This window comes from Cebus imitator, unplaced genomic scaffold, assembly GCF_001604975.1.
Source record: "Cebus imitator isolate Cc_AM_T3 unplaced genomic scaffold, Cebus_imitator-1.0 Scaffold307, whole genome shotgun sequence".
Classification (NCBI taxonomy): Eukaryota; Metazoa; Chordata; class Mammalia; order Primates; family Cebidae; genus Cebus; species Cebus imitator.
Window position 1 is genome coordinate 1,115,278 of NW_016107622.1, and position 23,693 is coordinate 1,138,970.

Sequence of the window (23,693 nt, forward strand, 5' to 3'; positions counted from 1 at the left end):
ACAATGTTGCATCTTTATCTCATGTTAGCAACATACAGGTGCATAAGCACATTGAAGAAGGGAAATGCAGTACATTCCAGTTTAAAATTTCTGGAAAGTGCCTTGCTCAATTTCATACATTTATCAAGCATTTAATGAACATCTGCTACATGACAAGCATTGTTTTTGGTCCCACAGTTTGCTGTAATACCAACCCCAAAGTATCAGTGGCATAAAAGAGCAAAGGTTTGGGCTGGCCATGGTGGCTCACATCTGTAATCCCAGCACTTTGGAAGGCTGAGGTGGGCAGATGGCTTGAGCTCAGGAGTTCAAGACCAGCCTGGGCAACATGACAAATCCCTGTCTCTACCAAAAACAATTAAGCAAACAACAACAACTATACACACACACACACACACACACACACACACACGTTAGCCAGGCATGGTGGTGCACACGCCTGTAGTCCCAGCTACTTGGGAGGCTGAGGCGGGAAGGTCACCTGAGCCAGACAGGTCTAGGCTACAGTGATACGTGATCACGCCACTGCACTCCAGCCTGAAAGAAAGAGTGAGACTCTGTCTCAAAACAAACAAAAAGAGCAAGGCTTTGAAAACCTCCCATGTTAGAGTTCATTATAGATTGGCTAGGGGCTCTTGTTCACATTGTCATTTTCATGCTGACCATCAGGGCAATTACTATTTGAAACAGGAACCATAATTTCTTGGAAAAGAGAAAGGAGAATGAGACAATGAAACAGGAAGTGATACTCAGCACTTCTCATATTTTACTGGGCAAAGCAAGCCACATGACAAAGATATACTTCTTCAACAGAGTGAAGAATAATCTTCACCTGGAGAAAGGACATGGATACTGGTAAACAGTAATAGCCTACCACACTCCAGCATTTCCAAGATATACCAAGGAAAGGTGGTTCTGGGAAACATGGAGGAAAGAGATCAGATATCTCTGTATATGTGATCAGAATTCAAGCAGTTTTATTTAAATATTAAAAGAAGGGGTTTGCGTAGAAGGCTGGAAGACTTGGAATGCTTAGGTTTCAGATATCCAAGATGTAAATGACTACATATTAGCAAGCAGAGACAAGGTAATTTAGCATGTTTGTGAGTGTAAACTAAGACTCGAAGTCCCAGTTCTGGACAAAGTACTTTATCAGTGCAAATCCACAGGAGCTGCCTGCATTCAGTGAAGGGTCTCACAACTTATCAGGAATAACACTGCAGGATTGCTTATTGGGCATATACACAAAATTATAGCCAGGTGGGTAGTATGTCAGAGCCTGATGTACACAAATTATACCTAGAATCAACACATTAGGGTTGCCTAACATATATACATAAAACTCACAAACAGTTGAGTGAGGACAACAAAGCCAGAAAGCACACTAATCATAAACATAACCAAAATATGTAACTTCACTAAACTGCATGCTATTTTTATAGCTCAATAACATTTGCTCCAGCTGGAAGGGTGCACGTTGTTCCTTCCCTCTGCTAATGCTAGAAGGTTAAGTCTCAAACAAGAAGCTCTAATGAAAGCCTTTATACTAAATCCAATCAACACTGATGTCTAGGTAGCCACTGGAGTAAAACAGAGCAACTGTACCTACAATGAGCTAAAAGACCAGAGCACACACCACACAGAGATTAAAATACTATGCCCTTGTACTCCTAATCCAAAGGAATGTATATACGCACGTGTTAGTGTTGTGTATTAATAAGATGGTTTTGTTTAAATACATTCAATAATTTTATATTGTATAATTGATTGCTATGTTTAAGTATTATATAATAAATATAAATTATTTGAAGAGGCTACCTTCTATAGTTTAAATGTGTTGCTCCAAAATTCATGTTTAAACTTAATCCCCAATCCAATGATATTAAGGTATGGAATTTTTGGAAAGTGATTAAGTCATAAGGGTTCCACCCTCAATAGGATTATTGTCTTTATAAAAGGGTTTGAGGGCATGAGTTCATCCCTTTTCCTCTTCTGCCATGTAAGGCTGCAGCAAGAAGATATAATCTTGAAAGCAAAGAGAAAGCCAAACCTGTTAATACTGGTGTCTTAATCTTTAACTTCCCAGCCTCCAGAACTGTTAAGAAATAAATTTATTTTATTTATAAATTACCCAATCTAAGGTATTTTTGTCATACCAACCTGAAAAGACTAAGACACTACTTCTGATTGGTTTTCATATTATTATACCAAAGTCAGTGGGGTGAATGTATCATGGTTTATTATAGAACTAAAACTGCCATGATTATGTCAGAAATCCAAGGAAACAGTACAGTACTAAGACAGGAAGTGACAGGAGACGAGCAGGCAAAAGTAAATAATTGCCAGATTGTGAGAAACCAGAAAGCCCAAACTAAGAAGTTGACATTTATTTTACAGGCAGTAGGAAATCATCTGATATGGTTTGGCTGTGTCCTCACCCAAATCTCATCTTGAATTGTAGCCATAATTTCCATTTATCATGAAAGGAACCTGGTGGGAGGTAACTGAATCATGGAGGTGGGTTTTTTCCCAATGCTATTCTCATGATAGTGAATAAGTCTCATGAGATCAGATGGTTTTACAAAAGGGCATACCCTTGTACATGTTCTTTTGTCTGTTGACATGTAAGATGTGATTTTGCCCTTCTTTTGCTTTCTGCCATGACTGTGAGGCCTGCCTAGCCATGCGGAACTATGAGTCCATTCAACTTCCTTCCTTTATAAATTACCGAGTCTCAGGTATGTCTTTATTAGCAGCATGAGAACAGACTAATACAGTAAATTGGTACCAGTAGAGTGCGGTGCTGCTATAAAGATACTTTAAAACATAGAAGTGACTTTGGAACTGAGTAACAGGCTGAGGCTGGAACAGTTTGGAGGGCTCAGAAGAAGACAGAAAAATGTGGGAAAGTTTGGAACTTCCTAGAGACTTCAGGGCTCAGAAGACAGGAAGATGTGGGAAAGTCTGAAACTTCTTAGAGACTTGTTGAACAGCTTTGACCAAAATGCTCATAGTGACATGGACAATAAAGTCCAGGCTGAGGTGGTCTCAGATGGAGATAAGGAACTTGTTGGGAACTGGAGCAAAGGTCAGTCTTGCTATGCAAAGAGACTGGCAGCATTTTACCCCTGCCCTAGAGATATGTGGAACTTTGAACTTGAGAGAGATGATTTAGGATATCTGGCGGAAGAAATTTCTAAGCACCAAAGTATCCAAGAGGAAGAAGAGCATAAAAGGTTGGAACACTTGCAACCTGATGATGCAAAAGAAAAGGGGAAACAAATTATTTTCTGGGGAGAAACCCAAGATGGCTGCAGAAATTTGCATAAGTAATGAGCCAAAGATTCATCACCAAGACAATAGGGAAAATGTCTCCAGGGAATGTCAGAGACCTTTGCAGCAGCCCCTCCCATCACAGGCCTGGAGAAGTTGGAGGCAAAAACGGTTTTGTCGGCAAGGCCCAGGGCCCACTGCTGGGTGCCCTACATCCCACCCACTCCAGCCATGGCTAAGAGGGGCCAAGATACAGCTCAAGCCATGGCTTCAGAGAATATAAGCCCCAAGCACTGGCAGCTTCCAGGTGGTACTGAGCCTGCTGACACATGGAAGTCAATAACTGAGGTTTGGGGACCTCCACCTAGATTTCAGAGGATGTATGGAAATGACTGGATGTCCAAGCAGAAGTTTGCTGCAGAGACAGGGCCCCTCTGCAGAACATCTGCTAAAGCAGTGCAGAAGAGAAATGTGGGATTGGAGTCCCCACACAGAATCCCCACTGGGGCACTGCCTAATGGAGCTGTTTGAAGAGGGCCACCATTCTCCAGACCTCAGAATGGTGGATCCACCAATATCTTGCACTGTGTGACTGGAAAAGCTATAGACACTCAACACCAACCCATGAAAGCAGCCAGGAGTGGGGCTGGACACTGCAAAGTCACAGGGAAGGAGCTGCCCAAGACCATGGGAGCCCACCTCTTGCATCAATGTGACCTGGATGTGAGACATAAAGCCAAAGGAGATCATTTTGGAACTTTAAGATTTAATGACTGCCCTATCGGGTTTCAGACTTCAGGGGGCCTATAGCCTTTCATTTTGGCCAATGTCTCCCATTTTGAACTGGTGTATTTACCCACTGCCTATAACCCCATAGTATCTGGGAAGTAACTAATTTGCTTTTGATTTGACAAGCTGATAGGCAGAAGGGGCTTGCCTTGTCTCAGACGAGACTTTGGACTGTGGACTTTTAAGTTAATGCTCAAATGAGTTAAGACGCTGGGGGACTGTCAGGAAGGCATGATTGGTTTTGAAATGTGAGGACATAAGATTTTGGAGAGGACAGGGCAGAAGGATATGGCTTGGCTGTGTCTCCACACAAATCTCATCTTGAATTGTAGCTCCCATCATTCCCATATGTCATGGGAGGGAAGTGGTGGGAGGTAACTGAATCATGGGGATGGGCTTCTCTCATATTGTTCTCATAATAGTGAAGAAGTCTCACGAGATCTGATGGTTTTATAAAATAATGTTCCCCTGCACAGACTCTCTGGCCTGCCGCCATGTAAAATGTGACTGCTCCTCTTCTGCCTTCTGCCACGATTATGAGGCTTCTCCAGCCATGTAGAATTGATAGTCAATTAAAGCTCATTTCTTTATAAATTAACCAGATTCAAGTATGTTTTATTAGCAATGTGAGAACATAATAATACATCATCTAAACATTTTGATTAGACATGTGACATCCCATCTTCATAAAAACCCTAGAAGAAACCTAGGCAAAACCATTCAGGACATAGGCATAAGCAAGGACTTCTAGGCTAAAACACCAAAAGCAATGGCAACAAAAGCCAAAATAGACAAATGGGATTTAATTAAACTCCAGAGCTTCTGTACAGCAAAGGAAACAATCATTAGAGCGAACTGGCAACCAACAGAATAGGAAAAAAATTTTGCAATCTACCCATCGGACAAAGGACTAATATCCAGAATCTACAAAGAACTAAAACAGATTTACAAAACAAAAACAAAACAAACAAAACAAAAAACCCATTCAAACATGGGCAAAGGAAATAAACAGACACTTTTCAAAAGAAAACATCTATGAGACCAACAAACATATGAAAAAATACTCATCATCACTGGTCATTAGAGAAGCAAATCAAAACCACATTGAGATACCATCTCACAACAGTTAGTATGGCAATCATTAAAAAATCAGGAGACAACAGATGCTGGAGAGGATGTGGAGAAACGGGAACACTTTTACACTGTTGGTGGGAGGGCAAATTAGTGCAACCATTGTGGAAAACAGTGTGGTGATTCCTCAAGGACCTAGGAATAGAAATACCGTTTGACCGAGCAATCCCATTACTGGGTATATACCCAAAGAATTATAAATTGTTCTATTATAAAGACACATGCACACATATGTTCATTGTTTACAGTAACAAAGACCTGGAACCAACCCAAATGTCCAACAACAATAGACTGGATAAAGAAAATGTGGCATATATACACCACGGAATACTACGCAGCCATAAAAAACAATGAGTTCATGTCCCTCATAGGGACATGGATGAAATTGGAAACCATCATTCTCAGCAAACTGACATAAGAACAGAAAACCAAACACCACATGTTCTTACTCACAGGCAGGTGTTGAACAATTAGAACATGTGGACACAGGGAGAGAAGCATCATACACTGCAGTCAGTTGGGGGGTGCCAGGGAGGGACAGCAAGGGGTGGGGAGGGATAACGTGGGGAGAAATACCAGATATAGGTGACGGGGGGATGAAGGCAGCAAACCACCTTGCCATGTATGTACCTATGCAACAATTCTGCATGATCTGCACATGTACCCCAGAACCAAAAGTACAATTTAAAAAAACAAAGAAAAACAAATAGAATTCCAGTAGCACATAGAGGAAGGACAGAATAGAGAAGGAACGCAAAGCAGTTCCTGTAGAAGTTATTTACATCACGCAGAAGGCATGAGGAAACAATCCAGGGCAGAGGCAGCAGGAGGAAAATCAAAAGGATTGGGGGACTGAAATATTTCAATTGCAGAGTCTCTAACAGTCGTCTTCCAAACCAGCTGATTATTAAAAGCATCTGGGGAAATTAGGAAGTTTGTATTTCCCAGCCAATTTCAGAACTATTAAATTAAAATTTCAAAGGATTTGGCCTAAGAAGTACTCATTACACCACAGGAGCTTATAATACAGGCAGCCCAGCGTACAAAAGTTCCATGTTCCACACACTTAAATGACTAAGCTGCAGTGTCTTTAAATCAGGATAAAAGGCTTGTAGACAAGAAGATATAGAGGTCTGGAGCCCAGAAGAGAGATTAGAGATAGAGATACAACATCCTGGAATTAGAGACGGTCTTCCAGAGAAAGAATTTAGCTTGAGATAAGAGGTGATCTCATAAAAGAGCTCAAAGAGCACCTACATCTAAGAGTAGTGTGCAGAAAGATTATAACATTAGAGTTGTTAAAGGAAGGATAAATATACCTAACAGATAATTCCATTAAATCAAATGTCTTTTAGAAAAAGTTTGTATCATTTTTCATTAGACTAATAGAGCTTAATAATTTTCAAGGACTTTAAAAATGCATTCTTCCTCAAAAAAAAATTCCAGTGGGAAACATGAGCAGGTCTTCAAAAAGTTCATAGAAAATGCACACTGTGTAAAAACTGTGCATAGATTTCAAATGTTGGGGGAACTAGAATAAACTAATACTAACTTGGTATAACATATCTGAACAGGGTCTAGTTTGAGGCACTAAGAATAAGGCATCAGTTTGAAAACAGCCCCTGTGGAGCAACATGAATTCTGCTTAAAACAGAAGCAAGAACACACATCAAATTTATTCTGAAGTTTGGCTGGAAGAATAGTGAAATCATTGATGCTTTACGAAAAGCATCAAAAGTTTATGGAGACAAAGCCCCAAAGAAATCAGCATTTTACGTTAGATAACTCATTTTAAGAAAGGATGAGACAATGTTGAAGATGAAGCCTGCAGCAACAGACCATCCACATCAATTTACAAAGAAAAAAAATTATTCTTGTTAGGAAGAGGACCAATAATTAACAGCAGAAACAATAGCTGGGTCAGCTTACACAATTTCTAGCTCAAAAATTAAACAGGCTTTCCATTTAGTGGGTGCCAAAACCATTGCACCCAGATCAGCTGCAGACAAGAGCAGAGCTTTCAATGAAAATTTTAAACAAATGAGAGCAAGCTTCTGATGCACAGCTTTCAGGAATTATAACAGGAGATGAAACATGACTTTCCCAGTATGATCCTGAAAACAAAGCGCTATCAAAACAATGACTACTGAGAAGTGAAAGTGGCCCAATCAAACCACAAGTCAATGGTTAAGAGAAGATATCATGACAACAGTTTTGGCTATTCTCAAGGCATTTTTCCTATTGACTTCCTGGAAAGCAAAAGAATGATAGCATCTGATTATTATGAGTATTTTGAGAACATCAGCCAAAGCTGTAGCAGAAAAATGCCTAGAAAAGCTTCACCAGAGAGTTTTTCCACCATGACTATGCTCCTACTCATTCCGCTCATCAAACAAGGGCAATTTTGTGAAAATTTCTATGGGAAATCATTAGGCATCCCCCTTACTGTCCTGAGTTGGCTTGGCTCTTTCTAACTTCTTTTTGTTTCCTAATCTCAATGAATCTGTAAAGGGCACCTATTTTTCTTTAGTTAATAATGTAAAATAATTTTTAAAAAGACTGAATTGACATGGTTTAATTTCTAAAATCCTCAGTTCTTTAGGGATAGACTAACAGCTGTCATCATTGCTTAAAAAGTGCCTTGATTGTAATGGAACTTACATTGAGAAATAAAGTTTGTGTTTTTTATTTTAAACTTTTAATTCCATTTTCCACAAAATTTTTAAGTTGCCTCTTATAGTGATGTATTAGTACATCTTTTCTTGAGTCTGAGATTTCTTTACAGGTTGCAATGAAGTAAAGCACTATATGAAACCAATTCATGCATTTCAAACTGACTGCCTATTTGGTGGTTTCCTATGCATATCTAAGGATTACCCGTAACAATGTCATCTGAGATGATTTTTTTTTTTTTGAGACGGAGTTTCGCTCTTGTTACCCAGGCTGGAGTGCAATGGCGAGATCTCGGCTCACCACCGCAGCCTCCGCCTCCTGGGTTCAGGCAATTCTCCTGCCTCAGCCTCCTGAGTAGCTGGGATTACAAGCACGCGCCACCATGCCCAGCTAATTTTTTGTATTTTTAGTAGAGACGTGGTTTCACCATGTTGACCAGGATGGTCTCGATCTCTTGACCTCGTGATCCACCCGCCTCGGCCTCCCAAAGTGCTGGGATTACAGGCGTGAGCCACCGCGCCCGGCCGATATTTTTAAAACCTGGACTCTTTCAACACAGCAATAAAAAGGCAAATAAGCCCACTGAAAATGAAAATGGACAGAGGATTTGAATAGACTTTTCTCCAAAGAAGATACACATACATATCTTCTTTGTGTGTATAGAAGATACAAACGTGTGTATCTTCCATATTGACGTACGGCCACATCATCAGTCATTAGGGAAATAAACACCACAACAAGATCCCATTTCACACCCTCTGGAATGACTAAAATTAAAAATATACACAATAACAAGAGTATGGAAAAACCAAAACTCTCATATACCACTGGTGAGAGTGGAAAATGGTGCTTTCACCTTGAAAAACAGTTTGGAATTTCCTTAAAAGGTTAAACATAGAGTTACCATATGACTCAGCCATTCTACTTCTGGGTACATACCCAATACAAGTAAAAACGTTTGTTCACACAAAAACTGGTATGCAAATGTTCACAGCACCATTATTTTAAAAGTGAAAACTTCCTCAACTGACGAATGAATAAAGAAAATGTGACACACTTATGCAATGAATATTACTCAGCAATAAGAGTTAATGAAGTACAGAAGCATGCTACAACATGTAAAAACCTTGAAAACATTAACATTAGTGAAAGAAGCCAGTTACAAAGGGCCACATATTGTATGACTCCATTGCTATGAAACATCGAGAACAGGCAAAGCTCCAGAGACAGAAAGTACATTAGTGCTTGCCTGAGGATACAGGAGGGAGGAAGAAAGATTAACTGGTAATGAGCATAGGGTTTCTTTTTGGAATGGCAAAAATGTAGTAGAATAAGTGTTGATAGTTACATCCCATTTTGTGAATGTACAGTGTCCCTCAGTACCCATGAGTGATTGGTCCCAGGACCACCAGCAGATACCCAAATCTGCAGATGCTCAAATCCCAAATATAAAATGGCATAGTATTTGCATATAATCTGCAGATATTCTCCTGTATGCACTAAGTCCTCAGTTAACGTGGTAGATAGGTTCTCAAAAACTGTGACTTTAAGTGAAATGCTGCACAACAAACCAATGTTACCATAGCTAAGTGATATAAATAAGAGTAAAGTTTTTAAGGCATATTTCTGGTCATAAAAACATCACTAAACTTCTCAATAAATATCCAAAACACTTCCCATATTAAACATTGAAGTAAATGTGAGCTATACACATATTTAAGAACGATGATTAAAGATGAGTGTATTAGTCCATTTTCATACTGCTGATGAAACATACCTGAGATTGGGCAATTTACAAAAGAAAGAGGCTTAATTGGACTTACAGTTCCATGTGGCTGGGGAAGCCTCACAATTACCGCAGAAGATAAGAAGAGGCAAGTCAAGTCTTACATGGAAGGCAGCAGGCAAAGAGAGAGAGAGCTTGTGCAGGGAAACTCCACCTTTTAAAGCCATCAGATCTCATGAGACTTACTCACTATCATGAGAAGAGCAAAAGAAAGACCTGCCCTCATGATTAAATTACATTTCACTGGGTCCCTCCCACAACATGTGGGAATTCAAGATGAGATTTTGGTGGGGACACAGCAAAACATATCAACAAGTAAGAAAATTATTTAACCAATTAGTGGTGAGTCAGTGAGTGACTGTGGTAATAGTGGTGGTGATGGGTTACATTAAGAAACAAATGTTCACAAAGTAAAAAATGAGCACCTCCTGCCACCACTCAGGTCCAAAATGATCACAAACAGGGAGGCTCACTGAGCACTTTGGTAGCATATTATTTGTTGTCAAGCATTTGTATGATTATCATAAACTTTACAGATTTTTGTTTGACATTAATTTGTATTCATGTTTTCATTCATTAATCAACCCAATTATTCCAGTCCAGGATTGAGGGTGGCCAGAATTCATCCCTGCAGGTGCTAGGCAGACACCCACCCTAGACAGGATGCCCTTCCATGGCAGGGCACTCATGCACACCCACAAACTCTGATTGGGACCATATAGGCATGTCAAAGAACCTCACAGACACAGCTCTGAGATGTGGGAGGAAACCAGAGGACCTGGAGAGAACCCACACAGACACAGGAAGAACATGCAGACTCTGCACAGACAGGGGCCTGGCAGGAAGTGGTCTTTTTTCTCACTAACATTGTAATGAAACAACATTGAATGAAAGATGTTATTTGAGGATATGTTGTTCTTTAAATCAGGAGTCCCCAACCTCCAGCCAACTTCCTCCGTTAGGAATCAGGTTGCACAGCAGGAGGTAAGTGGGTGAATGAGTGAGTAAAGATTCATCTGTATTTACAGCTGGTCCCCATCACTCACAATATGGGCTGAACTCTGCCTGCCTCCTGTCAGATCAGTGGCACAGTAGATTCTCATAGGAGCATGAACCCTACTGTGAACTGCACTTGGGAGAGAGCTAGGCTGCAGGCTCCTTATGAGAATCTAATGCCTGATGATCTGTTGCTGTCTTCTCCCACCCACAGATGGGACCATCTAATTGCAGAAAAACTCAGGGCTCCCAATGATTCTATATTATGGTGAGTCATATAATTATTTCATTACATATTACAATGAAAGAATAATAGAAACAAAGTGCACAATAAATGTAATGTGCTTGAATCATCCCACTCCACAGCTCATGAAAAAATTATCTTCCACAAAACTGGTCCCTGATGCCAGAAAGGTTAGGGACTGCTGCTCTAAATCATCTCTAGTTACCTACACTATTAAATACCTAATACAATGCCTACCCATCACTCCACTTGTGTGGAATCAACATAGTACTTGACAGACAGCAAATTCAAGTTTTTCTTTTTAGAATTTTGTAGAATTTTTTTCTGAGTATTTTCAATCCAAGATTGGCTGAATCCACAGATGCAGAATCCACAGGGACAGAAGACTGAGTATCCTAAAAACCACTGAACTGTACACTTTAAACAGGTGAATTCTATGATATGTGAATTACATCTCAGCAAGCTATTATAAAAAACATGAATTTCCAGGATCCATCCATAAGGATTCTGTAGGTCTGTGATTTGAAAAGCTCCCAAGGTGATCCTAATGCATTCCAGGATAGGGCTCACTGGTGTGCCTAGAAAATTCACTAGAAAGTTACTCGATGTTTTATGTTTGAAGGAAAAGAAAAAATATCACTAAATATTGCTCTAGGTAAGCCAAACAGCAAGAGAGGCTGTCCCTGCCCACGTCCTTGATATGATGTAATAAGAAAGGCACTTTACTTCCATGTCTTCCCAAAATCCCATAATCCAAGTCTAAATGAGAAAAAACACCAGAAAATTTCCAACTGAGAAACTTTCTGCAAAATACCTGATGAATGCTATTCAAAACTGTCAAGGTCATTGCAGAAATACATAAAGTCTGAGAAACTATCATAGTCATAATGAGGGAATGTATCAATTTCTCTTCCCGGGTCCACAAGGCACGTGGTTTCAAAGGCAAGAACTTCCCAGTGACTTGCCTGACCTGCCTTAAAGACGTCTCCATCCCAGAGCCTAGAGTTCTTTGTCTAACTTTCCTGCGCAGGAAAGGTAAACTGCCCAGGTGAGCTCCCTTTCTTTAGAAAGCCCCCAAAAAGCTATGGGAGGATTGTGGGCCAGGCAACCAATCCGATGTCAAAGTCAAAGATCAATCACTCCACTGGAAGTTTGAAGGAACTCCTCTCATGGGACAAGAACTTGAGTGCTGCGGGAGTAACTCCAAATTAAAAGACCCCCTGCCCTTCACCTGTGTGGACTCCATCTCTGGATCCCCTCCCACAACAGTGTGAGAGTCCTCTCCCTCTCTCTCTCTCTCCCTCCCTACTTCTTTCTTTCTCTCTCTCTGCCTAATAAATTGCTTTTCTGCAAAACTCTTTGGGTCCGTTACTTACTTGAACAAGCCCACTGCACCTGTGGGGCCTCTTCACCCATTCCTCAGGTAGGGGGGCCAAGAGCCTGGAACACCCAGTTACAATAAAGAATAAATGTAATGTGGGCATATAGATAAGGTCTTGGAAGAGAAAAGGTATGTTAGGTAAAAAATAATAAAACATGAATGAAATCTGGATCCTAGTTAATAACCATGTATCACTATTGGTTCCTTAATTCTCACAAGTGTCATACTAATATAAAATATTAACAATAGAGAAAACTGGGCAAGGAGTATATAGGAACTCTCTGTACTAATTTAAAATTATTCTAAACAGTTTATTCTTAAAAATACATGTAACATAATTTATCATACATTAAAATAATCCACAAATAAAGCTCAGCTATGGTTACTCAGAAAAGGCATGAAAAGAAGTAGTTAGATATTATCAATAACTGTTAGAAAAAATTAGTCAGTAGAAACTACACTCAAATATGACACATATAAAGAAACTAGACGATAAAGACTCTGGCTATATCTTCAACATAGTCACGAACTTAAAGAAAAACATAAGCTAGATGAGAACAAAAGGAAAAAATGCAAAAGAATACTGAATGGAACTTCTAGAGATGAGAAATACAGTATCTGAAAATAAAAATTTACTGGATGGGAGTCACAGCAGATTAGACCTAGAAGAAAGCCTCAATCTTCTTATTTATATAACAATGAAACGAATATCTACCTTGCAGTGTTACTGTAAGGAAAAAGGGTAATTTAATTGAAAGCACTTAAGAAGTAATTAGTCCATGATATAAAAAAAGAGAAAACCTCCATCTCTTTCTGTTCTGTGCCCTATTCATCCAACAAATATTTATTGAGCAGCTACTCTGTATCAACCACAATTGCAGGATATAAAAGAATTAATAAAATACACATAGTCCCTACACTCATAGAGCTCACAATCTTGTAAAAGACAAAAACAAATAAATACACAAATAAATGTTGTACATGACATCTTTTGTTTTAAACTGCACCATGCATTGTTAGCTGCCTACCTAAGATCCACTTTCCTCATTCTTGGAAATCAGTACACTAAGTTTCTTCAGGAAAGGAATGTGCTCACCTAATAAAACACTTTCCCAGTGATATGGTTTGGATTTGTGTCCCCACCCAAATCTCATGTCTGAACAGTAATCCCCAATGTTGGACAGGGAGCCTGGTGAGAGGTGAGTGAATCATGAGGGCGGACTTCCTCCTTTCCTTTCTTGTGACAGTTCTCATAAGATCTGGTTGTTTAAAAGTGTGTAGCACTTCCTCCGTCTCTCTCTCTTCCCCCTGCTCCAACCATGTAGGATGTGACTGCTTCCCCTTTGCCTTCTGCCATGTTTGTAAGTTTCCAGGGGCCTCCCAAGCCATGCTTCCTATATAGCCTGGAGAATGGTGGCTCAATTAAACTTGTTTACTTTATAAATTACTCAGTCTTACGTCATTCTTTATGGTAATGCAGGAATGACTAATACAGAAAATTGGAACTGGGAAGAGGTGCACTGCTATAAAGATACCTGAAAATGTGGAAGCAGCTTTGGAATCAGGTGTTAGGGAGAGGATGGGACAGTTTGGAGGACTCAAAGGAAGACAGGCAGATGAAGGAAAGTTTGGAACTTCCTAGAAACTTGTGAATTGTTGTGACCAAATGCTGACAGTGATACAGCTGAGATGGTCTCAGACAGAGATGAAGAACTTATTGAAAACCAGAGTAAACGTCACTCATATTATGCTTTAGCACAGAGACTGGCAACATTGTGGCCCTGCTCTAGAAATCTGTGGAAAGCTGAACTTGAGAAAGATGATTTAGGGTATTTGGTGAAAGAAATTTCTAAGCAGCAAAGCATTCAAGATGTGGTCTGGCTGCTTCTAACAGCATATGCTCAAATCTATGAGCAAAGAGATATACTTAAAAGGGAAGCAGAGCATAAAAGCTTGGAAAATATGCAGCTTTGCCACGTAGTAGAAAAGAAAAATCCATTTTCAGGGAGGAACTCAAGCTAGCTGTAAAAATTTGCTAAGTAAAGACGAATTGTATGTTAATAGCCAAGACAATGGAGAAAAGGCCTGGAAGGCATTTCAGAGACCTCCATACCAGCCCCTCTCACCACAGGCCTGGAAGCCTAGGAGAGAAAAGGGGATTCATGGGTCCAGGGCCCCACCGCTCCGGACAACCTCTTACTATGAATAATAGTAAGACCCTGTAAAGGAAGGATAAACTGAAGAGAGTATCTTTCAGTTCTGTCATGGTAAAATAAAAGAATAAATGCTACCAGACCATAAGCCCAGTGGGGTACAGAAAGAGAACAAGGATAATATATAAACATATTCCAGTCGAATCTTCTTTACGGATTCTTTGTTTCTACATTATCACAGTTGATTTTTTACATATCAACTTCTCAAGAGACATTCATTTCACTGACTTCAACTACTGAGTCACACCTACTCCAGTCCTCAACCTTGCACATTTCCTTTAAATAATGGGCTGCCTCATTTCAGACGTTATTGGTGGGAACCGATATTAGTATCACCTTTTCAGGGCATAATTTAGCAGTCCTTACTAAAAAAAAAAAAAAAAAAAAAAAAAAAGACTACATTTTGACCTAATAATTTCACTTGTTTGACTTTACTCTGCAGAAACATTCCGGAATGTTCAATGATAACCTGCAAAAGGAATTTCAATTAAGCTACTACTGTCTATAACAAAACTGAAAAGAACCTAAATGCACATTGGTAGATGCAAAATAATGTGTTGCCATTTAAAATATATATCTACATGTAAAATAAAGACGTCCCCAACATATTGTTAGGCAAGAAAAGAAAAAATTCAGAATTAGATATTATATAATTTTGTTAAAAAAAAGTATATGCATATATCATACATAAATGTATACAGGCAGTGTATTTAAGATGCGTGCAGGAAACACTGTAAGTTTTCACTATGTATATTTCTTTATCATCATTATTATTATTCTACAACCAGCATGTATTGTTTTAGTAGTTTAAGAAGGCAGGTCATGTCTCAATTGTCATATATCCGGGATTAAAAAAGAAAAAATCCAACATCCAACATCTTTCCATTAGTTCATTCTCAAAATAAGAAAAAAAAAATTTATACAGTAAGTAACACGTTGCAGTCTAGGATTAGCGAAAATGCTAGTTTCGCTGATTGGATCTTTTTTTAGTAAACTAGGGCAGGAAAATGAGGACACAGAAACCAACTAAGACGGAGTTGGGGCAGTGAAGCTGTTCGGCGGCGCGCGGCCGGGCAGCCCAGGGACCCGCGCAAGGATGACTCGGAGGGCGAAGGGGCCCCGAGCGGGAGACGAAGGGCACCAGCTCCTGACGCAGGCGCGGTTGGAAAGAAACTGGGGACTGGGTGTGCGCAAACGGTGTCAGAGGCGAGCGATTAAGGGGGCGGGAGCGCTGTACGGGTCTAGGGAACCAGTAGGAAGCCGGAGGCGAGGCTGGCGGTTACAGCGTAGCCGGCAGAGCAGGGTCAGCCCGGGGCGCCGGCGAGTGCGCAGGCACGCGGGCAAAGAGCCCGGGACGCGCGCCGTGGGGGCCTGCGGGGCCCGCCCGAGGCCGAGGCCGAGGCCGAGCTCCCGCTCCGCGCCCGGGGCCGGCGCCCACTGCCAGTACCTTCCCAGGAGAGCTCTCCTCCTGGTTCCCGCTTCAGGAACTTGTACCAGAACGTGTCCACGCGTCCCGGCTCCGCCCCGTCCTGCGCCGCCTCCTCGGCCGCCAGCTCCACCTCCCCGAGCCAAAGGCCCGGCTCCTGCAGCGCCAGCGACCCGGCGCCCGCCGCGGTGCCCGCGGGCCTCATGAGCACGGCTCCTCCCGGCTCCCAGCGCCCCAGCTCGGGCCGCGACCCCACCACCAGCAGCTCTGGCCGTGCGCCAGCCACAGCGGGCGGCACCACCACCCCGAAGCGGAAGCGCATGGCGGGCGGCTTGCGGCGCGAATCCCCGGGCCCGAGGTCCCAGCGGCCGGCAGGCGCTGCCTGAGCGGGAGGCGGCCGCGGCGATTGGGCGGCGGCGCGGGAGGCCCGGCACAGCCGGGAACACGTGTTGTTCTGCGCCTTCTTTGGGCTGCATCACGCGGCCCCCGAGCTCAGGCCGCGTCCAGGCCGGCGGGAAGGGGTCCCGCAGCCGCCAGCCGCCTCTTTCTGCAGCGCAGCCCCGCGGGCGGCTGATTTCCACTTGTGGGCGCTGGGGAAGCGGCTAGCGGAAGAAAAGGAAGAGAAAACGGGATTTAGGAAGGGAGGAAAACTTCTAAGGCAGGCGGTCGTCCATTCCTCTTTCCAACAGACTGGAAATTAACTTTACGAGGATTATGAGGAAGGAAATGGCCTCCAGACAGCGGCCTCCTGATTGTGAAACGGGGGAAGATCTTGGACCCGGTCTCTGGAGCGCTCCATGTCCTAACCAAGTCACTTACTCTCATGGGTCTCAGGTTCTTTATCTGTAAAATGAGGGTATAAAATAATCTTTCCAAACCCTGCCGGCTCTAAAGAATATCTGATTGGTGGAGATAACTCAAGACCCAGAGCTGATGCAAAACATTACATACCATTCCCGTCTGAAAAGCCACATGATCACCTTGTTTTTTCAAAAACTATTATATTTTTAGTATGTGTAAAGTAAGTTTGGAGTAATACTTTCAAGTCCTTTTCAAGGTCAAAACAAAAACTAATTCTGTGACTATAAATGTATGCATTTTTTAATGGAGTAATTATTTTTTTAAGCCCTTTGTTTAAAATTTACTGTCAGTAAGCCACCACTTGTTTTTCAGCTTAAAACCTTTTTAGGTCAAGAAACAGAGGTTTTTTAGCTGTCTGGCCAAAACCCAAAATACGTCTATCTTGGTCGGGAAACTTCAGCTTGTCACTGCCATAAGACAAATGTCCTGATACTTTTATGTACTTTAACAAAGTTATCCTTGTATTCTTATGTTTATATATTCACTAACATTTAATATAACACGAATCCATTATGTGAATTAAAGACACGGGCATTTTTACTAGTATTTGGAATTTTGTGAATAGCAAGGGGGGAAAAATGGCCAAAGTTTCATGCGTTGAGAATATCATAAGTAAAACAGAAAGTGAAAAAAATGTAAACTACACAAACACAATCTCTTCTGGAACACTTAGAAAACTTATAATACAGTTCACTCTTGAATATTGACATTCCACTCAAAGTTTGGTTGGTTGCTAAGCTTAAGGATAAACACTATGAACAATGTGAAGACAGAAAGGCTGGCCAAACACAACTGATTCAGTAGCAAATCAGACATTAAATCACAGTGGCATGTGAGCCGGTTTATGCAAATTGCTGTTACAAGATATTCTTAGAGTAAGTTTAGGAAAGTGAGAGTCATTTGGCGATGCAAAGAGGATTTTCTCTGCAGTGGAATACAGACTCTAGTGAAAGTTCTTACTCCTTCAGGACCTGGGAGCTGACAGCTCCAGACTTGATTGTGCTCCACTGTGCTGCCTATATGTTGTGTGCCTCCCAGATGGAGTTATTCCCACCAGCTCTTCCAGAGTGAGTTCTGCCCATTCTGTAGACAAAACAATAGCAGAAAAATTAAACAATATGTTTGTTCAACAGACACTGTTTACATCTCTCTCATCATAAAGACGTTGAATAATTTTAACCATTGGAAGAAGTAACTCTCTTAAAAGCCCCTAAACAAAATACATAATAGCTTATTTTGTGGCAAGGATTTAAATAAGGTATAAATTGGATGGCTGCTCTGTGTGGTAAGTAAAATGCAACTGGAAAGGAGAACAAGACCAAAATAGGGCTTAAAGGACATATTTCAAACTTTGATCATATTTTGATGGCCAATCATTTGGGTATACAAATATTAACCATGATAATATCCATTGAGCCTATAGTATGTGCCAGGCACGTGGTTTTTGTACTCATATTATCTTATTTAATTCTCTCACCAATCCTATAAGGTAACTGCAATCGTTATCCCCATTTTAGATGTGAGGATACTCCAGCACAAAAGGGTCCAATAAACAGTCTAAAACAAGGAAGGGGCAGAGCCAGGGGCTAAAAGGCATGCATTCATCTTATAGATATAGATGCAGATATAGTTTCTGATAAGGAAAATCTGTTACAGAATGCATCTAAATTCTAGCATATTTAAATGTTATTCTCCATCAGCTCTTAATTTTAAAAAATTAAATTCCAGTGATTATTTATTGTAACTAACTTCATCTTTAGAAATTATGAACAGATGAATCATGAGTGGCAGTCTAAACAGATCAATGAATCTGTAAAGACACAAATATTTTAGCATTTGAAGAGAATTCGGCTGCACATTCTAGGAAATTATAATTTTTATGCCTTTTTATACCTATGTGTTGGGAATGGAAACACAGATTTAAGAAGCCAAGGTGAAGAATTTTACCAGTTTTTAAATTGTGTTAGTTTTAGATCTTTTCCCTTGTTGGGTCCTCCATATGAGATTTCTGTTTACATTTCAAAGAATCATGGTATTTATTAAAACATTACTTATGAAATCCATTTGAGGTCAGATTCTTGATGATATGGGGACAAGCTAAATTTAGAGCAAGAATCAGTCCAATAGAGTAACATAATTCTGATAATAATTTTTAAAAGACCAAACCAATTTGTTGTCATTGAATTTCATTTTTATAATGCTATCTTACATGTAACTATAAACTTTCCTGAGAAATGGGTGATAAATTCAAACGTAGAGTTTCAGCATCCAATTCAAATGTAGATTCTTTTGAAGCCCCCTCAGGGAAAGCCATTAGTTCAATCTTAAGTGATTTATGATTTCTGAAGCAATCTTTCACTAGTCGGCAAGTTATAAATCGTTCCTTGTAGTAGTGTATATGTATATACACACTCACTGATGAAAACCATATTTTATCCACATAGTTCAAGGACTGTTATAAGCATTGGTTTACTACTCAATATAACATATCTAAAAGTTAAATATGTCACATATACTATTTTCAATTTTGTAGCATTAAAAAAAAGAAAAAAAGAAACTCTTTCAGAGAAAGTTTGAATACAGCTTAAAAACTGCAGCTAGCTTTTTTCTGGATTAAAAAAGTATAGCTTAGGCTGCTTTATAAGTTGGGGTTCCCATGGGTTAGAAACTCCTTTGGGAATCTAGAAGAACAGAATATAAACTAATCCAAGGCTTTGCCCGAAATTCCCACAACATTCCTCAACTATTGTAAAAATTCATGTCTTTTTTTGATGCATATAAAAATCCCTTTGTCTCCAGAAGATTCCAACAATTCCACTTCCCACCCATCCCACCGTAGAGAAGTTTTTGTATCTTCAGTGTATTGCCACCAGCCTGTTTTGTCATTCTTCTTTCTTTGCAATTTATATTGTTAAAATATTAACTTTTAGGAATGCTCCAAGCATGAAATTACAGTGAAGCCCATGCCCTTCCAAAAGACATTGACCTGCCCTTTTCCTCACACACCCTCCATCATAGTAAAATTTATACCTCCTCCCCCTCACTTCTCCAAAAACCTCTACTCAACAGGTTATTCAAGCCTATGTTTTGCTAGGCAATGACCTAAAATGACTTTGCCTGGGGAAAGTAGAGTGCCAAGCCAGGTGGCTGGACCCCAAGGTTAGAGACACTGGTTTAGAGCTTCCTTCAACTGTAAAAAGATCCTCCTAGGTCTGAGTAACTTGAACAGCAGGCTGGTTAACCCCCTTTCCAAAGACAGTGGAGAACTTGATAACTCAACCCTTAGGAATAAAAGAATGGTGGCTGGAAGGGATGATTTGAAACTCCCAAGGGAACATTGAAAGAGTTTAAGAAAAAGGAAAGAGACTAGCTGAAAGCAGAGCTTACTCATTTACGCTTAAATAGAGAATGGAGACTGTTGGTGGGGGCAAACCTGACAAGTACTTTTTAAGAACTTGAACTCTGTGATTCACTCTTTGCTTAGTTTTCCTAACCACTGCATGTATGTTATATTAAAAGTATTTTAAATATGAAACTGGGCTGCAGGCAGAAGGTAAGTTTGAAACATTCTTTTACTTCACCATCAGCTGAAAGAAGAGAACCCAGGTAAAATGTGGTAGTAACTGAGGAGCCTTGGGTGAAATCCTTTTGACCTACAGTGTAAGAGATAGTGTACACCAGGAGTTGAGTAATGACCCTGGGCTTCTTCCAAATCTCTAGTTCTTATTAGAAATTCATGGATTCCCTGGAAATGTAAAAATAGTGTAGGGGGAGATAGTGTACCCATATTTACCTAGTGAAAACAGCTATTTATTCAGATATGTACACTTGTCCAAGCATGCACTAGAACCTAATTAAAATATAATTCTCTAAAATGACTCTCATGCATGCAAATTAATGGGAGAACCAGCAGGATGGTTAAAGCTGACTCAAAGAGAATTTAAGATACAATGTATGTAGGCACTGAAAGAATGCTAGACAATTACTAGGTTAGATACAAAATTGATTAATTTCCTACTGGGCAATTAAACTGTAACATTTGGATTTATCTCTTCTACCAGATAGGACTCCCTTGCACCTTTAACAGATAAACACCTACAGGATTTTATATGTAACTTTGGGGGCTGGCCTCAATCAATAGTAAATAGTAAAATACACCAAGGCACAAATAATCTTATAAAGAATGACATAATTCTGCAGTGATCCTGATGCAGTCTCCAGAATGCAGGACATGCAGTCAACCTGGCACCTTAAGGCTAAGCTCAGATACTTTTTTAAACAATGTGTAACAATAATAATAACTTTCCATGTACTGAGCTTTCATCTAACAAGTGCTAGGCACTGGGCAATCTCACCTCCTTTATCTTATTTAATCCTCTCAACATTTCTCTATGTTAGAAGGTTGGGTCTCATCACACATATCAAAGGATTTGCAACCAGAATTTGGGAAAGGCAAAAAACAAGAAGGGAATGAAGTTAGGAGGAAGCTGTATTCCAAGTCTAGGTACCTGCATCAACAAAAGCAGAGGCAGAAAATCTCAAAAGTATGTAATTTTGGAGTAAAAACGAAGAATGCAGATCTTTAAAATTGTTATTGCAAGTTAATTATGTGGCAAACATACATTTTGGCTTACTCAAATACATTTTAAACTATGTGCTTTACATGTTTCACATATCACTGTTTGTGACAAAGACAATGGGCAAAAAGACAAAGATGTTATAGTAGTTCTATGAAGAAGAATAGAAAAGAGGGAAATAATGTCTTGGGTGTTTAATGTCCAGAAACAGAATATCAAACTTATTAAAATCAAGAGATAGGCCAGGCACAGTGGCTTACACCTGTAATCCTAACACTTTGGGAGGCCAAGTGGGTGAATTACAAGGTCAGGAGTTTGAGATCAGCCTGGCCAATATGGTGACATCCACTCTCCACTAAAAATACAAAAATTAGCCAAGCATGATGCCACGTTCCTATAGCCCCAGCTACTTGGGAGGCTGAGGCAGAAGAATTGCTTGAACCCAGGAGGCGGAGCTTTCAGTGAGCCAAGATCATGCCACTGCACACCAACCAGGGCAACAGAACTAGACTCTGTCTCAAAAAAAAAAAAAAAAAAAAGAGATGAACCATTTCATACACCTCAGTCTAATATGAAAACATGAGTTCCATTATACTATGTCACAACCACAGAAATCAGCACCTTGTAAATTGTTATAATCTATTTGCTATTACCTTCTGGAATGAGTATGTAAGTACATACAGCTACATGTTTACCAGGCAAACAATCTCAATCATTGCAAAGCTAATATGCATTTAAAAATCTCATTCAGTTATCAAATCTTCACTGTATTAGGTTAGATACATGAGATGGCTTTTTATAAGTAAATGTCTTTGGGATGCAACAACATTCTTTTTAGAAATTGTGATTTATTATTACTGAGGAAAACATTGATTTCCCAGAATCTTTTATTTTTGGTAAATGTCAAGCTCTGACTATACTGCAGTGACTACATTGCAGGGCCACTAAATTCACCTGAAAAATAGTTGTGATTTAGCTAAGTTTGCATGTCCAAGGTGGAGTAGCAATCAATTCCATGATTTAATTCTGAAATTCTTCTGTAAAATAAATGGAAACATAATTGATTTTACCAGATCGATATTATTAATATGTGGGGGTTCAGTCAGGGTGGTAGGAAGAGGTGTAAGAGAATTTATAAAGGAAGTTATAGAAAATAGTCACATACCTTCTTGGAAGGCTGGAAGGTTTTTCAAAAGCTTCAGGATAAGTTATGTCTGAAGGCAACCCAATTCTCTTTGAGTTAATAGCAGGAGTAAATAACAAAGGAATGTAAGGGAGTTTATCTAAATAACTTGTTTACTCATGTGGTCCTAAAACTAACCTTTAATCATTCATAAGCTGGATGACTCTCTTGTGGGGAGGGCAACCAGGTTTATTACCCACAAATGGTGTTTGCTTTAGGCCTTGGAACCTGGCCTTTAGTCATTACCCTTGAGTGGTGTTGACTCAAAGCCTTTGTCATTTAATGTGTGCTAACTAAAGGCTGGCAAGGGCAGTGAGTGAGCAGCCGTGGCTGCTAACTCTGTCTGCAGTGTCTGTGGCCATGGACCCCTAGTCTGCTCTTTCACTGAATATTGGTGTTGGAGTGCATTTGTTCATCCGTCGCTGGGTCAGTGTCGCAGGTCGGACCCCAACATTGATATTTAGTCAATCTAATATAATTAGATGTACCGCATCATTCTGGGATATAAAATTTAAAGAGAAAACTATTGAATTAAGAACTGCAGATTTTAAAGAGCACAAAGATCTTCTGTGCTCCATCCTCTTTAATAATGTACAAGAAAACTGAGGCTATTTTGTAAGTTAATCACTTGTTTTTGTCTATAAATTTTGATTCTTAAAATATGAAGGATTGTCAGAGAGATATGTTTCCCCTTGTTTCCATTCTCTTCATTCTTACTCCTTTCCTTGAAAGACTATGAATCACTCTCAAGTGTCCATGATACATGCACCAGTAATACACAATCCATGACAGAGAAGAATAATTTGATCCAAGAAAAGATGTCAGTGATATTTTGGTTTTGCAAACAATATAATCATAGAACTTTTTCATAATATTCTCTACCACTCTTCAAACACAATGGTTGCAAGCATAATCAGTATTTTTAACCCCACTCTCCTCATTGGGATATTCCAAGAAGTAACATCATCCTGGGATACTATTCAAGAGCAGTCTTAAAACTTTTAAGAGCAGGGGAATTTATTATGCTACCTTCTTTCCAAGTCACCCCTATCCAAAAACAGAAGAGCATCTTTAGCATTTTTCTCTAAGGTACAAACCATGTTCCATGTGCTCAGTATGTGGGCCATCCTCAGTACATGTTTTTTTTACCTTCTAGGTGG

General features: G+C 40.0%; 1 protein-coding gene and 1 long non-coding RNA gene across 3 annotated transcripts in view; both read right to left on the reverse strand.

The window, feature by feature from the left end:
• EPM2A (EPM2A glucan phosphatase, laforin) overlaps positions 1–16,591 on the reverse strand; it is a 98,031-nt gene extending 81,440 nt beyond the window's left edge. Inside the window, exon 1 of one of the 2 annotated variants that reach the window (XM_017503239.2) lies at positions 15,934–16,591. In XM_017503239.2, the coding sequence (XP_017358728.1) occupies positions 15,934–16,234 (301 nt within the window). In that variant the 5' untranslated portion in view covers positions 16,235–16,591. The remainder of the gene's footprint in view (positions 1–15,933) is intronic. The other variant, XM_037729494.1, reaches the window with a different exon arrangement.
• Positions 16,592–16,744: 153 nt separating this feature from the next.
• On the reverse strand, positions 16,745–23,440 carry LOC119467593. The gene is made up of 3 exons (XR_005196133.1): positions 23,430–23,440; positions 20,016–20,018; positions 16,745–16,828 (listed from the first exon to the last, which is right to left on the reverse strand). It is a non-coding gene; the product is annotated as an uncharacterized LOC119467593 (long non-coding RNA).
• Positions 23,441–23,693: the final 253 nt, after the last annotated feature.